This window comes from Vidua macroura, chromosome 2 (assembly GCF_024509145.1).
Source record: "Vidua macroura isolate BioBank_ID:100142 chromosome 2, ASM2450914v1, whole genome shotgun sequence".
Lineage (NCBI taxonomy): Eukaryota > Metazoa > Chordata > Aves > Passeriformes > Viduidae > Vidua > Vidua macroura.
Genome location: NC_071572.1, coordinates 93,283,734 through 93,299,165, shown reverse-complemented (window position 1 = coordinate 93,299,165; position 15,432 = coordinate 93,283,734). Strand labels below are relative to the sequence as shown.

The window sequence follows — 15,432 nt, the reverse complement described above, 5'->3', positions numbered from 1 at the left end:
TGAGTACACAGGATGCTTTTCTCTCATTGAAGTCCCTTGGAGCAGCAGTAAAAGACCACTGTGTTGTGCTTTTCTGCCTTGGGCCTGTGTGAAGTTTTTTTACTTCTCCTTCAACCTTTGAGTTAAAAGTTTCAGTTCTTAAAAATCAGACACCTGAAGAGGAGTGAAGAGAGCTTGTCAACCTGAGAAACCAAGTTATGCCTCAGTGAGATTTTGTTTGCCAAGGCCTGTAGCCATGCTCTTCTTCAGATAGATGATCTTAAGACCAAGCTGAAATCCTGCTCTCATTGAACTTACTGGCAAAGCTCTTGCTGATTTAAGTGGGAGCAGGATTCCCAAGATGCCATCTTCTTCTTTGTCTTCAGCTCTAGAAGTAGTATTAGAAGTAGAATCCTCCTGGATTTGGTCCCTGCTCATATTTCCCCCTGTTTCTAAGGAAAGTTGAGTGATGTTCATAACTTCTGCATTTAGCCAAGACCTCTAAGACAATGCTCCTTTATTGAAAACCACCTGTTGTGCTTTCTCCAGGTCTCTGTGTGGAGTTTGAGGCTGTGGGAGTAGTTTAAGTGTGTTAGCAAAGCACTTTACTAGAGACACGGTTCACATGGGCATGCTGGGTGGGAAGGTGTGTCACATTCTGCAGAAATAATGTCTGAACTGAAGTCCTTATCCTGCTTCTGGCTGAGTGAATCCTGAGCTACTTGGTTTTATGAAGAAACAAGGTGTGATAATTTGGGCAGAGCACAGCATGAACACAGTTGAGCTGTGTCTGTGAGTCCCCATGACCTGCTGCTGGTGGTGAAATACCTGACCTATGCCATTTTTTCCCCAGGGCTTTTAGCTTTTGGTGTGAAAGAATCTGCCCTGGTGAACAAAGTGTTCACCTGCATCAACGTCCTTGTCCTTGGATTTGTCGTCATCTCCGGCTTTGTGAAAGGATCTGTTAAAAACTGGAACCTGACTGAACAGGACATTTACAACACCAGCCATAGATTTTTCAAAGACAAGTAGGTTGGATGTTTTCTTCTAATCTCAGAAGCAGGTGCATTTTCAAAAGCAAGTTTAAATGGGGGGTTGTGGACTGATTTAGAAAACCAGTGAATGGATTGGCTGCCTCCTTTGCCACATACCTTGGAGGCAAAGCTGTCTTTGGTGCGCATTTGCTGAAAGCAGGCTGTGCTGATGGGCTGAAAGTGCTAGGAGTAGGCTGTGTTATCGTGGGCCCTGCTGCAGGACTGACCATTTCTAGCCTTATAACCAATATGGCATCCAAAGTTGAGAGAAAAGAGCTCTTTAGACAGTGTTCTACTCAAATCTACACCAGGCTGGCTCTGGTGCCTGTATGAAGCAATGTCCAAGTATAGCTGTGTACTTTCTTTGAATACTTGGGCAATATCCTTGGGGCATTGTTATACTCTATAGAGACCTTGTCCCACATGCCTCAATAAAATGAAGGCAAGTTGCAAATTATTTTAATGAATTGCTGCAAGCATATCATAAATCTGTTTTTAATGACATTTTGCTGCTTGGCCAAAATTCTGTCATCCTACACAAGGTCAAAATTAAGGAGCTTACAAGGCTTACCAGTAAGACAAAGCTATTAATTTTTGCTTGAGACTGTACCATGCAGAATAAGGGCCTTTAAATATCTCTACATGTTTCAGGCCTTTTATGATGGCCTGCAGGGAAGCACAGTTGGGCAAAATCTGGTGAGATTCATAAATGTTGTGTGGGTCAAATTATCTTGTGTAAAAGCCGCTTCTTGAACCTCTTTTCAAAATCCAACCTGCTGCAAAAAAATTGCTTCTATAGGACATGTCCCTTCTCCTTCTCTCCTGCTATTCCCATGCAAGGAGCAATTACTGCAAGAATTTCAAAGTATGAGTGCAGCTCTTTGACCTCTATGACTTAGTATTTTTGTAAAATTTGTTTGGGATTTATTTTATCATTATTTCCAGACTAATCCACATTTGCCTTGTGTTATTTCTGTAGGCCAGTTTTCATCTAAGTCTCAGCAGAGATTCTATGAAAGAGTTCAAATGCTTATATGTGAGAAGACTTGCACATGGGATTTAGTTTTAGTTTAACTGCCTTAATTCATCTTTAGGAAGGCTTTTCACTGAAAAAGTGACCTAAATCACTTGAACTGAAGGGTATGCTTGTTATATGTCACTCAACACAAGGCACATGGATCTGGAGTCTCAATCCAGAGTGCACTGGGATCATCCTGTGTTTGTTGACTTAAATGAACTTTGCTTAAAGCTCAGCAAAGCATTTGGTGTGTCAGGGATTCAGGCTCCATTTCTCTCTCACTGTTATAGGCATGGTTTGAGTATGAGCTTTGCACAAGGAGTTTGAAAGATGAGAATGGAAAATGAGGTGCATTGTAAACAATCATGGCACCCTGCATTCCTGTCTTATGTCTATTCACCTACCCTTTATCTGAGACCATCTAAACTAAAAAGTGGATGGTTCACATGTTTCTCAGTCTTCAGCTTTTCCAAAAGCTTCTGTTCAAATGATTATATGTATCCACACACATGCAGTAATGTTAGGGGATTATTTTTAATATTCATGCTATTTTCTCCTTGTCTTAGCCAAGACATTTTTATCCACCCCACAAAACAGGTGGTAGAAACAAACCACGAACCATTTTTATTCCATGCATTCCCCAGGCTGTTGTAGGCCAGTCCAAAGCTCAGCGGTGGGTAGGGCTTAGCGTTTTGCCTGGTATTTGTATGCTAGCATATGAAAGGGAGAGCCTGCTTCTTCAAACTTTGGCTTTGGATTTTGTTATGAGCTATGTGAATAGCTTTGTGACTCCCAGCTAGGCAGGATCACTTCTAACCCAGTGCCATGTCTTTCAGTCAAACACAGGAAGAAAAGCTCTATGGTGTTGGAGGGTTTATGCCATATGGATGGAAAGGAGTCCTCTCAGGGGCAGCCACGTGTTTTTATGCTTTTGTGGGATTTGACTGTATTGCTACTACAGGTAAGAGGGAAGATGTCTTCATTCTGGTTATGAACCTGGCTTCCTGTAGATTGACTTTCAATAACATTGCAGAGCACAGATAATAGGGAAATGAGGACACCACATTTGTCGTCCCTCTGAACCTCAGCTCAAAATAGGCTTTTGGCTCAGCTGTTCCTAATAGTGAAAGTGCTGAATTTGTTCAAGTCCCTGAGTGCCTGATTGAGTGCTGACTTGTAGCTGCTGTGGCAATGGATAAAGTATAACCACGAGCTTCCTCCTTTCTTTGCCTGCAGGGCCCAAGCTTGTGGATGGTCAGTGATGACACAACCAGGTCAGACTCCACAGAAAATATGTCTGGGTTTACCAGCTAGGCAAACAGGGAAAGCTCAGGTTCACCTGTCTGGTATGAGTTTGAGCCTGTAACTCCAGATAATACTTTAATCAACAGGTTATTCTGGAACAGAATTCTTCAGTGCCTTCAGCTGAAGAAGCTCTGATGGCTTGGATTATTTTAAAGATCCAGAGAAAGAGGAAGCCTCTGGGGAGTAAACTGCACCCTAGAGCTGTGCCTCAGAATCAGGAGTTTTTACCTGTAAACGTTAAGAGGTCTCATTTTGAGAGAGAAGCATCAGCATAGTCATATTTCTTGTGGCTTAATTCCCTGAAGAAAGGATTATCCTTATTTTCACATTTGGCAAGAACCGTGGGAGCAGAGGGAGAAGGGAATCATCACAGACAAATATAAAGCATTACTGCGTCTTGTTCCAAGCAAGGAGTTGAAGTGTTGGCTCCATTACTCCAGCCAGCCCTGGAGCCTCTCCTTGTGGGAGAAACATTCATCTGCTTTTGGGTTGTAGGTGTATGGATCTGTGTTTATCAGTTCATCCTGCTAAAATGCTGTACCTCAGGAGCTCTTGCTTTCAGAGCAGTTTTGTAGGACTAGGAAAGCACAAATCTGTTCTGTAATTGATCAGTCCCTGAATTTTGAGGAATTTTGGTTTTTTACACACATTTTTTCCCACTTGGTTGTTGAGAATTTTCCACAAAATCTAGAGGAGATCCTTTTGTTAAGAGGTATTTTCAAAGATCCACGTGACTTTCAGGCACTCTGCCTTTCTCCGGAAACGGGCACCTACGGTGCCATGATCATGGTGTATTAATTCTGGTGGAGATGTTACTAAAATGGACATCCATGGATTTCCCCTACAACTGCACAATAATTCCTCACTCCATCATCTGTGATCATCGAACTCTTCTTGCGTCTGCACCACAAGTAGGATAGAAGGATGATCTGTTTAGGGGAAAAGACTACTTTTAATCCAGATTGTTTCTGTGCCTTAGTTTACAAGGCTTCCACGAATGTGTGTCAGAAGTGACAGGAGCAGCAGAAATGGCTGCAAACAGGCTGTGATATCCCAAGTGGATGGAGCAGGCCATCAGTGGCATTATAGTCAAAGAGCCCCTCTGTGCCCACAAAACCTTTGAAAGCCCCAACCAGCACGCATGCCCTAGGTTGGGGTAAAGGTCTTGCTTGTCATTTAACTGATATTTAAATTCCTTTCTTGTAGGTGAGGAGGTAAAAAACCCTCAGAAAGCCATTCCTATTGGCATTGTGGCGTCTCTTCTCATCTGCTTTGTGGCTTATTTTGGCGTGTCGGCTGCCCTGACGCTCATGATGCCTTACTACCAGCTGGATACCAATAGCCCTTTACCCAATGCCTTTAAATACGTGGGTTGGGATGGAGCCAATTATGCAGTGGCTGTTGGTTCCTTGTGTGCACTTTCTACAAGGTAAGACACTGCTCTTCATTTTTGCACTTCTCAAGGTACATCTTTCATGTACCTCCACCTCTTTAAGAAATGGAGCAGAGACCAGGGATGAAATTCAGAGCTACTGACCTCAAAAGGACCAGGATTTCACCCTGTGGTAGGTACCAGAGAAGCAGGTGACCAGTATCACTTCCAGAAGCTCCCATCTTAGCAGAAGACCCAGCAGGGGCATCTCAGGAATATAAATCTGGATTGAGTGACTAAGTCATGGAAGCAACTATGCAATGCAAGCATGGTTTGAGTGCAAGACATCCTGGCCTGCTGGGTGAGAGCAGGTGTGTCAGGTAGTGCAGGGTGCATCTTCAGGAGGGCATGGGGCTTACCATATCCAGGGCCATCTGTCTGCAGGTTACCTGCAGGACAGCCATCTGGAAGGGAGGCAGGGCAGGCTGGAGGCAGAACATGTCACCTCTTGAACTTGGAAGGCCTATTGCAGATCAACTTAGACATACTCAATTAGGTGAGCAACTCACAGAGGCTCATAGAAGTTACAGCTCTTTTACTACCTGAAAGGCTGGTTTTATGCCCCATGGCTAAGTTTAGCTATCCAAAGTCATAGAGCTGCACCTCAGTTACCAGCTATCAGTAATGTGGGTATTCAGAGGGAGCTCTTGAAGGAGAAGCTGAAGTGAACAAAAGCTACCTGTTCTATAGATACACTGCCATAAACTTGCTTTCACTTGTGTGCCTGTGCTCAGCAGGAGGTGATATAAGTAGATTATTTCTCCTTCCTGTGTCCGTAGTCTCCTTGGCTCCATGTTTCCGATGCCTCGAATAATTTATGCAATGGCAGAAGATGGACTTCTCTTTAAATTTTTGGCTAAAGTAAACGAAAAGAGAAAAACTCCTTTAATTGCAACAGTGACCTCAGGAGCTACTTCAGGTAGGATCCAAAGACTTGCACAAATGTGTGGAAAGGAGACATAAGCTCATCTTCAGGGCAGATAAGTCTGCCTGACTCTAGCCCACTTACTAATTGGATATATTGCAGAATACAGCATCCCAGAGGGTATCCTGGATTTCTAGGGCATGCCCTGGAGAGTCTGGGTGAGCATGAGTAACTTGCTGTGTGCTTGTCCCTCTTTCTCAGAGCTCATTGCTTACAATCCTGTCTCATGCCAGGAACTACCTTTATCTGCTCAGCCAGCCTTAAAAGTAATTAACGCCCTGCAAGGTAGCAGCCAGTGGTGCCCCAGCATCCTTGTGGCTGTTGGCCTGGCTTGGCTGAAGACACTGTACTGCCTGTGCCAGAGCAGCCAGAGACGAGCAGATGGCCCCTGTGGCACTGGCATTTGTTAATCAGTTAGTCACAGCTGGCAGCCATCCTGTTCTCCCCTTCTTCTCCTGGCCCGCCAGAAATACAGGAATTAAACCTCCCGGACAGCAAGGATGAGCAGCTTACCCTGTTCTTGCAGCCTCCCCCTTCCTCACGATGCCTGGCAAAGAGGAGAGCAGCCTTGCTGCTTCCTCTTTACCTTCTGCTGCAAATGCAGGATGAGCCATGGGCACAAAAATGTGCCACCTTTGGTGGGGAGTTGCTGCTGGACTGCTGCCCTGGGCTCTGAGCTCTTGTGAAAGGGCTCAGCTCCTGCTGCTGGGACTCGCAGAGCCTCCTCACAGCTTCCTTCTCCCGCACCTTCCTCTTCAGGTATTCTTGGGTCCAGACCATGGTGGGGTAGGAAAAAGAGCAATATAAAAAAAACAAAAACAAACAAAAAAACCACCCCAACTTTGTGGTCTCATCCAAGTGGTCCATAGTGCCTATGACCAAAATTCACACGAAGCTGCAGACACAGCATTTGCCAGCTGAGTTTGAAGGTTGGGCTGGTATTGAGCTCCAGGTTGTGCATTAAGGCTGAGCTGGGCCAGGCTTGGCTCTGAAGTCCCTACACTCTCATATGGCTGTTGGTGCCACCTGATGTCTGACTGTGTGTCTTCTATCCACTTATTTGCCTTCTGAAAGCCATATACAACTTCCTGTACAACCAGGGTTACCTGGTGAGGGTGTGTAAGCAGGGTAATCCCTAAGGAATGGTAGCCTTTTTCTGGAAATCCCCACGATGACACCTGCTACTTCAAGGTGCCCTCTTTGATGCTTGGTCCCACTGCATGCACAAGCCTCATTGCAGCCCAGCTGAGCTGAGACACCAGGGCAAGGTGCTGCCCATCCTCTGTTCCCTCTAGCTACTTCCAGGAGATAATTGTGACTTCAGGAGTGCTGCAGCTGCACTGGGGGACTAACAATGAGGTTGTGGCTTAAACCCCTGCTTTTCATTGGTAGTTGGGTGAACATAGCTGTGTGAGACAAACAGGCTGGAACTGACTGTAGTAAGCATTTCCTATTGTTTCAGCTAGTGAGGCTGGGACAGCCTGTGGAGTCTTAGAGTATTCATGCACCAAGGCCTGCCTCTCCTTCTCTTGGGACATCTTAAGCTCCCCTACCAAGTCCTGAGCAAGAGTCACATGTGTGCTGCATCATTATTAACGCTGCCGAGATGTGCATGTTCTGCCATGTTGCTGATTTTTCTTTTCTCTTACCTTCCTCTCCTCCTACAGCTGTTATGGCCTTTCTCTTTGACTTGAAAGATCTTGTGGACCTCATGTCCATCGGGACCCTCCTGGCTTACTCCTTGGTAGCAGCCTGTGTGTTGGTACTGAGGTAAGAATGTAGAAGCTTTGTCTCTTGTGGCATACAGAGAGAATTCCACACAGCAGTCAGATTCTCTCATAGTTTCTACGGGCACATCTCCAGCTAAAGGCATGTGAAGAGCTTGTTTCTTTAATTTCATGGGGGATTGTGTTAGTTGGATCTACAGAGAGGTCCTTGTTCACACCAGTCCTGCTATGATCAACTCTAAATACCCCAGGAGATACGCCAAGGAGTAGGGAGGATAGATGTGTGATCCTGGATGCCTGTTTTGTCCCCACTCTTGTCCCCAGGGGGGATACCATTTCAGGTTGTCCTCCTTTTGAAAGGGGATTTGAGATGAAGTCTAGTAGCAGGAAAAGAACTAAGCATGTGCTTGCAGGATCAGTGTGTCTTTTAGAAGTGCTGAGTTCCCACAGCCCCCAAACCTAAGCTAAAAATCTTCAGTGCTTGGCACCTTACAGACAGCAGCGCTCAATTAATGAAAAAAATATCTGAAGATGATGTTACTGAAAAGTACCTTTGTGTATTTTGTGTACATCTCAGAATGAGATGGAGGCTTTCACAGCAATTGCACTGAACTAACAACAGTCTTGCAGCAGGTGCAGGGCCAGTGCTGTTCTGTGGTACCATTGCTTTGTTTGTGCTCTGCACCCTGCCCCTTGAAAATTCTTGCTGATTTACCTTACCCATCTTAAGTTTCCTGATTTCCCAGCCTACTCTTTTCCTCAGAGCTATAAATGGCTTTTTAATTTGTTTTTGCAAGCTGCTGTACCTATTGCATGACATTTCCCCCATCATGGGTTGGCAGAGCCTGTTTTGTAGTGACCTTGGCAGTGGATTTGTCTGCCTCTTGACTTCTTAATGATGTAGCAGCTGAATTGTTTCCAAAGCTGTAAGATCCTGCCACTAGTTTCTTGCTGTGGCTAGACCGAAGGATTTCACTGAATTTCACAATTCTCAGTGTTTAACAAATGTCTCATTGTGAGCACATTGCCACAGGAACTTTTTAAGGTGACTTTCAAAGTAGTCCAGTCCTTTAGTCAGACTTGTGGCTGAGTAACTTGACAAAACATTCATTAACAGAGATCTGAGGCTGGAAGAGTGTTTTTTATTTATGGTTCCACATGGTTGTGTGTCACAGCCCTGTTGAATGTGCTGTCCTCACATGCAACATTCTTGCTTCAGCTCTTCCTTCCTTGTGTGGCAGCAGACAAGCTGGCAGAAGAGCCTGGGGTGGAGGAGCAGGGGTGCCAGGAATGCTGCTGCAGGGTGTGATAGCTGCAGAGCTGTTAGCTCAGCCACCTCCGTGCCAAAATGCAAGAGCTGAACTGCCACAGATGACACAATGGCCCGGTTATGACCCTCGGTCTGTCCCTCTGCTCTTTCTTTCTCCTGTCACCCAGTCATGTCTAGGTGACATGGATGACAGGGTTCATGAAAGGGAGCACTGTTCACTTTAAAACACTCATGTTACAACCAAGCTGTAGGTGATAAGAGCTGGCCATATTGGCTTACATCATGATGACATCATTCCTCAAATTTCCTCTTGAAGCAGAAGGGTATAGACGTGACGTGGGCCTGTTCTGGTGCTGTAAAGGTCTGGCATACAGCCTGACTATCTGTGTGGCTTTTAAATGAGTGGTACTTTCATTTAAAAGCCAAAATAACAGGCTCTTTGTGTCATTTCCTTTTCCTAGGTACCAGCCAGAGCAGCCTAATTTGGCATACCAGATGGCAAGGTCAACAGAGGAGACAGATAACAATGAGTCTGTGAGCACCAGTGAGTCACAGGCTGGTTTTCTGCCAGAGGAAGAGGAGAAGTTTTCCCTCAAAGCCATACTGTGTTCCACAGATTCAGATCCTTCCAAATTCTCAGGTTTGGTGGTGAATGTCTCAACCTTCATCTTAGGTGAGTGCTGGGCAGTGTGTCTCTGGGGCAATGAGTCATCTGAGAGGGCTTTGTTCTCACCATGGTGGGAAAACTCACCTCCATGATGTGATTTTGATGAGCTCTTGTAATGGCCAGAATAACTGAAGATTAAATTTCTGATTTCTTAAAAAGAAATCCACAGATGGAGTGTGTGGGGGTGTATAGTGGGAAAGGCATATCTGTTATGGTTAGGGTTTTTGTGAGTCACTGTTTTGTTTGTGAGCTTTCAGATTCTGCTTTGCCTGCTTATGATTTGTTCTTGGGCTTTCTCTGTATCTAAAAAAAAAATCAGTAACCTTTGGTGTCTGTTCACAGGTTTCCTAATTGTGGGTATCTGTATCCTGACTTCCCTTGAGCCAAACATTCTGATAAACACTGTACAGATTATTGCCGCCATCCTTGTTGTCACTATCATCTTCATTATACGGAAACAGCCTGAAAGCAAAACCAAACTCTCCTTTAAGGTGAATGTCCTGGGATATGTAGCTAGAAAAGAGGTGTCTGGGAGGTGGTTGGAGGAGTATGTGTTGTATGTGTTTGCCTGTATCAGAAGGGGGACACTGGCCAAATGGACGTGCATAGAATATAGGCATGATGTCAATTTTTCTATCCAGGAGAAGCTGGAAAGGCAGAACCTGCTGCAGAGCTGTGGCTGGAAGGGAAAGGCAAGACCCTGCTTTTGAAAGCAGATGGTTATAGGACCAGGGAAGAGGCAGACACTGGAGGAAAGGGGACGGTTGTGAAGGGCCACATCAGATCATGGATACAAAAGGAGAAAGAACACAAGAAGTGAACTTGTTTGCAAAGATCTAAGGCTCTAAGAGTGCGCTTTCATGTCCTCCTTAGTCCCCATGGGGGCTAAGGGATGTCCATTCTCTCTTAAACAGCCTTAAGTGTGAGGAACTCTGTTGTTTTCCTGCCCTCTCCAAGCACACCGTCCTTTCTATATTAAACAAACACTAGGATGGGTTTTTCCTCCCAGTGTAATCCTACAAGTCACACTTCATCATATTGATTTCAGATAGCTCCACAATTTATTTAATTAATTTTGGATTATAATTCCATCCTCTAAACTGCTTTCATTTGGATTGCTCTTCAATTAAAAATTTTCAGTAGATTCACAGATTTTTAGTAACAATACAACTAGAGTTTTCCAAGGTTGTGTTTGCAGCTCATTTTGGGGTAATGGTCCCAAAGGTGGAAACAGAAATGTCCAAGAGCAAAAAAGTTATGAACTCTCATCTAGATCTTATTTTCTGAACATGCTTCTGAGGAAGTCTGTTCACCTTTTACTCAGGATATTTCACCTCCTCTTTTTCTCCTCAGCCCCTACCCTGTCCAAGAAAAAAGAAAATTATAACTGTCTCAGCTGAATCTGTAATCATAAAATCATAGAATCATTTTGATTGGAAAAGATCTTTAAGATCATCAAGTCCAACCATTAGCCCAGGATTGCCAAGTCCACCTCTAAACCATGTCCCAAAGTGCCACATCTACATGGGTTTTAAACACCTCCAGGTCTGATGACTGCACCACTTCCCTGGGTAGCCTGTTCCAATGCTCGACAACCTTTTTTCTTATCTCCTTGCTGTTCTTTGGGCATTTACAACCTGATGGTGATTTTTCTGCAAAATCACTTTGGATATCCAAGGCTGACCTGTTTGTTTCCCAGTTGTTTTTTTAACAGGTAATTTTTCTCCCTTATCCAGTCTTCAGAGACTTTACCAGTCTACCAAGAGCTCTCAGAGTTGCTTATTTAAGAGTTCAGAGATTGCTTCTGCAATCTCTGGGTACATAACTCACTCACCTAGGGAAATTTTATTTGTCTCTACTGACTTGACAAAGCCAAATTTAGAAAAATATTCTGCTTCTCTTTTGTAATTTGTGTGCTTATCCCCTCTCTCTAATGATGTGAGCAGCTGCTTTACATAAAATTTTTTGGCAAAGCTTAAATTAAGAAAGGCCCACATTTCAGCCTGTTTGTTTTGTAAATCTCCTTTTCCCCTTAGGAGTGAAGTTTGCTTTCCACTTAATTCCACTATATTCAGAAACTTTTCTATTATTACAATTTGCCTTGTTTGATTTTATATTTGCAGTGCTATTTTCTGTATTCTTATTTTTGCATTTTGGCTTTGGTATCTCATTCTTTGATTCTCAGACCACTAAAGCATTCTTGGTACTGCTGTAGTCATCTCTTGCAGTATTTGCTGGTTTTTCTTCCTTTGGGATAATTTGCTCTCTATTGCTTCATTGCCTTGGTACCTGATAGATGAAGTTCCTCAAGTCCCTCCTCTGACATTCCTCTTACCTTCATCTCTTGGTCTTCAACAGGTGCTTGTCATGATACAGTCCTTGGTTTTCAGTCTTCTTTCCTTTGCTCCAGAAGTATTGCTGAAGTAATAGCAATTTAGTATTGCTACTAAAATTTGCTTTTTGCCTCCTTGTAGGCCACAAAACAAGCTTTTAAAACAGGTGAACAGCATCGTTCACATGCCCCTCCTGTGTTGCACTGATGTCCTTTTGGGTTCAACCTTGCCTTTTCTCAGATCTGGCAGCTGAAGAGTTGGTAACAGCCATCACTTCCCATTTACAAGGGATGTGATGTTTGTTCTTGATCATTAACCATGCTTGTAGATGTAACATACCCCTCATTCTTTTTCAGGTACCTTTTTTGCCCTTTCTTCCTGTTGGGAGTATTTTTGTGAATGTTTACCTCATGATGCAGCTAGACGCAGGCACATGGATACGGTTTGCAATCTGGATGCTCCTAGGTGAGTTTAAGTGAAAAATTCTATGTTCAGAGTTACTAGATTTTGTTCACCATAAATTTATTATAGCATTCCAGGGAGGGATTCTGCACTCTGATCATCCTTGGGCAACTCTGGTGACTTGACTGAAGCTGTTTAGTCAGTGTGTAACAAGCCTTGTTTCAAATTCAAGGGTCTTGAAGCCTTTGTGTGGACAAAACAGCCCATGAACCATCTTATGGGTCTTGTGGCCAACAAGAAACTGTAGAGCATTCCTTTGTTGGCTGGCCTTGTGCTGCTGTCTAGGTGGTAGAGCTTGTGCTTCTGGAGCTGAAGAAGCTGAGCTGCATCCCAAGATGCTCCCAGCAGCCCTATACATAAGGCTGAATTGTCTGAAATGCTCAAATCAGGATCCTATTTGGGGCTGGGATAGAGTGACTTTTAAAGACTGGTGCCTGTGTTAATGGCTTTTTTCCTTAAAGAAGATAGTGGCTGTCTGCTAGAAGCTAACCATGAGGATGGCTGGACTTAGACTGGTGTAACTTGTGTCAGTGACTGTGAGTAGAGGTTTCTGTTTCTTTACAGAGCTAACAGTGCCCTCTCCCTTGGCTTCCACAGGCTTTATCATCTACTTTACCTATGGAATATGGCACAGTGTGGAAGCCAGCTACGCAACCTCAGCAGAAGCGGAGAGAAATACAGACACTGGCTCAGACAGCTGTAAATGACTGTGTTTGGCTTACGGGCGACTGAAAGAATGGCTGCAGTGAAAGAAACTTTGTGGTGGGGATCCAGAACCAGATTACACCTGTAATCAGTTATGCAGGAACACGGAAGCAGAATGCAGGACTCCCCAACTGCAGCTTGCAGTTTGTTTAGCAGCACAGTTAAAAGGGACCACAAGATGAAAAGAATCAACTCTGGCATACTCCCAGCAGCACTGGCAGCTCATCTGGGGCGCTTCCCTCTGTCTCTCTCCGGTTTTGTTTTTTTTCCCCAGTGTGTAGAAAGAGAACTGCTTCTGTGTGCAAATGCTGCTATGAAACCAGGCCTCACAAATGTCCTTCTTTCAGTAGCCCTGGGAATTACCTCCTGACAGATATTCTACTCAATTTTACATGGAGCAGGTTCTGCAGTGCTACTGTCAGGCATAAACCAGGATCTATCCTTCACCCTATGTGAGCTGTACCCTCTGTGTATGCACACAAAAAAAAAGGTTCTCACAATCACTAGATTTCCCCAGGTTAACAAAGCACCTGTAAGATTTGCATTCTTTAAAATACCAGATTCTACCTTTTTTGTTTTATTTAACTGTGTTTTTTAGCTATGTGCTTACATGCTTTCAAGCATGTCACTGCTGTGAAATGTTGGGAAAGTTCATGCTTGCTGATTTTCAGGTGAGCGTTTCTCCCAACTGTACGCTCCACAGAGGAATTGCCAGCTTTAGTCAGGAACCCACATGGTGCAAGTACTGCAAAGGCTGGAAAACAATGGGTGTCTCCAAAGAGCAGTCCTGCCTCTTTGCCTCAGAAATCACCAGTGGTGTGGCTGTAGTGGTGGGGATGGCCAGCAGAACTGAGCTAGCTGTGACAGCAAGTACAGCCCTATGTTCTTCCCCCCACATCAGTTTTCTGTGCTGGCTGCTTGGCATTAGCAACTTTGGTTTGGCATTGTGAGGTGGAGCACATTCCTGCCCTGGAAGGAGGATCCTCAGAGGCATGAAGTTCTTACATGAGCAATGCCTGGTGTCAGCCCCCTGCCTGGGGAGGCTGTGGGGGTGTGCAGGGACTTTTCAATCCTGGCAGAGCGTGCAGCCCAGAAAACACCATTAAACTCTAGGGTCTGACTTGCTGAGGGGAGCTTTCCCTTGGGGGCTGGAGATCATCTCCAGAGCCTGCCTGTAGTAAGGCAGGAAATTTGGAGTTCAGACCAGGATCTGTATTTGATTGGCAGTGTCTTGGTTTTGGCTGTAAGATGATTTTTTTTTTTTGGTCTTAATTCTCTCTAATAGCTTTCCCTAGCCAAATTAATCCACTACTCTAAAAAGGCTTATTAAAGCACCATGAAGGTAAGCCATGCCCAAGTAATCCCACTGATATAAATTAATGCTTCAGCTTGTACTGAAAAACAGATCATAGAATTGTGGAATACTTTGGGTTGGAAAGGGACCTTTGAAAATCATCTGGTCCAGCTTACCTGACATCAGCAGGAACATCTTTAACTAGATCAGGTTGCTCAAAACCCTGTCCAGCCTGCTCTCAAACACTTCCAGGGTTGGAGCATCCCAGACAGATACTGCAGAAATCCCCTTTCCCGATGTGAGTGGATGCTTTGCTAGGTGTCCTTCATACTACTGCCTCTGAACACTGGACAGTCTTTAATTTGTTTGTCAGCATGGTCCTTGCTGATGAAGCGACAGGCTCTTGCACCTGTCACTGAGTTGGAAAACTGAACAGACCCCTGCATGACTTGCCCAGGGTCTCACCAGGCATCTGATGCAGCAGAAAAGGGAATCAGACCGTCTCCTGAATTTCATGGCTGGATTGTGGACCATTTCTCATGTTTCCAAGAGACTTTATAGCCCACTGAAGAGTTTTCATCTTTTAATCCTAATACACTGGGAGGCTTTTCTTGACAGGATTGCAATTTGAGGAAGTGAAGGTAATGTGTTCATTGCCTCCTAGGTGCACTTCAGGGTGTGTTATGAGTGCAGCTTCCCCCACAGAATGAAGTGCTCCAGTCACTGGGTCTTGACCATCTGCCAAGCCTTTGCTCCTTGTGCATATACTAAGTCTTACTCAAGCAGGGAGAGATTAATACAGAAAATAAAAGCCACTAAGTTGAAGTCTATTTTGTTTAAACACAGGCAAGCTCAACACACTCCACAGCCTCCCAAAAGGCACTGAAAATGTAATGGGAGGGCAACAAGATGAAAACTGAGGATCCAAGTTTTGTATTGTACTGAAAATATAAGGATGTTTTTCCTACCTGGCTACCAGCTTCTGTTCAGTGAAAACATGAAGCTTGTGTCCTTACCAAAGCTTCATCTGCACTGAGCAAGCCAAGGGCCTGGTGGAAAATCTTTCAGGAGGATGTTGTCAGGCACATTCCTGAGGTAGGGTATGACCCAGTCCCTTTTTTATCTTTGTGGCAAAGCCTGAGCAGTTCTGTGGCTCTCAGCAGGAGGGCAGGGTGAAGGAGACAGGGATTGGGGTGTTGAAACTGAGTGAACTGGAACATTGGGGAGTTCAGGTGTTTGTTGATGAGCCTGAACCACTGGCAGAAATGTTCCTGTTGTCAC

General features: G+C 44.5%; 1 protein-coding gene across 3 annotated transcripts in view; it reads left to right on the top strand.

Annotated features, from left to right (window-relative positions):
• Positions 1-13,437, top strand: part of SLC7A1 (solute carrier family 7 member 1) — a 37,453-nt gene extending 24,016 nt beyond the window's left edge. For all 3 annotated transcript variants that reach the window (XM_053969761.1, XM_053969760.1, XM_053969762.1), the window contains exons 4-12: positions 833-1,007; positions 2,868-2,992; positions 4,543-4,765; positions 5,548-5,687; positions 7,361-7,463; positions 9,152-9,363; positions 9,700-9,848; positions 12,047-12,155; positions 12,750-13,437. In XM_053969761.1, coding sequence (XP_053825736.1) covers positions 833-1,007; positions 2,868-2,992; positions 4,543-4,765; positions 5,548-5,687; positions 7,361-7,463; positions 9,152-9,363; positions 9,700-9,848; positions 12,047-12,155; positions 12,750-12,859 — 1,346 coding nt within the window. In that variant the 3' untranslated portion in view covers positions 12,860-13,437. The remainder of the gene's footprint in view (positions 1-832; positions 1,008-2,867; positions 2,993-4,542; positions 4,766-5,547; positions 5,688-7,360; positions 7,464-9,151; positions 9,364-9,699; positions 9,849-12,046; positions 12,156-12,749) is intronic.
• The last annotated feature ends 1,995 nt before the right edge of the window (positions 13,438-15,432 follow it).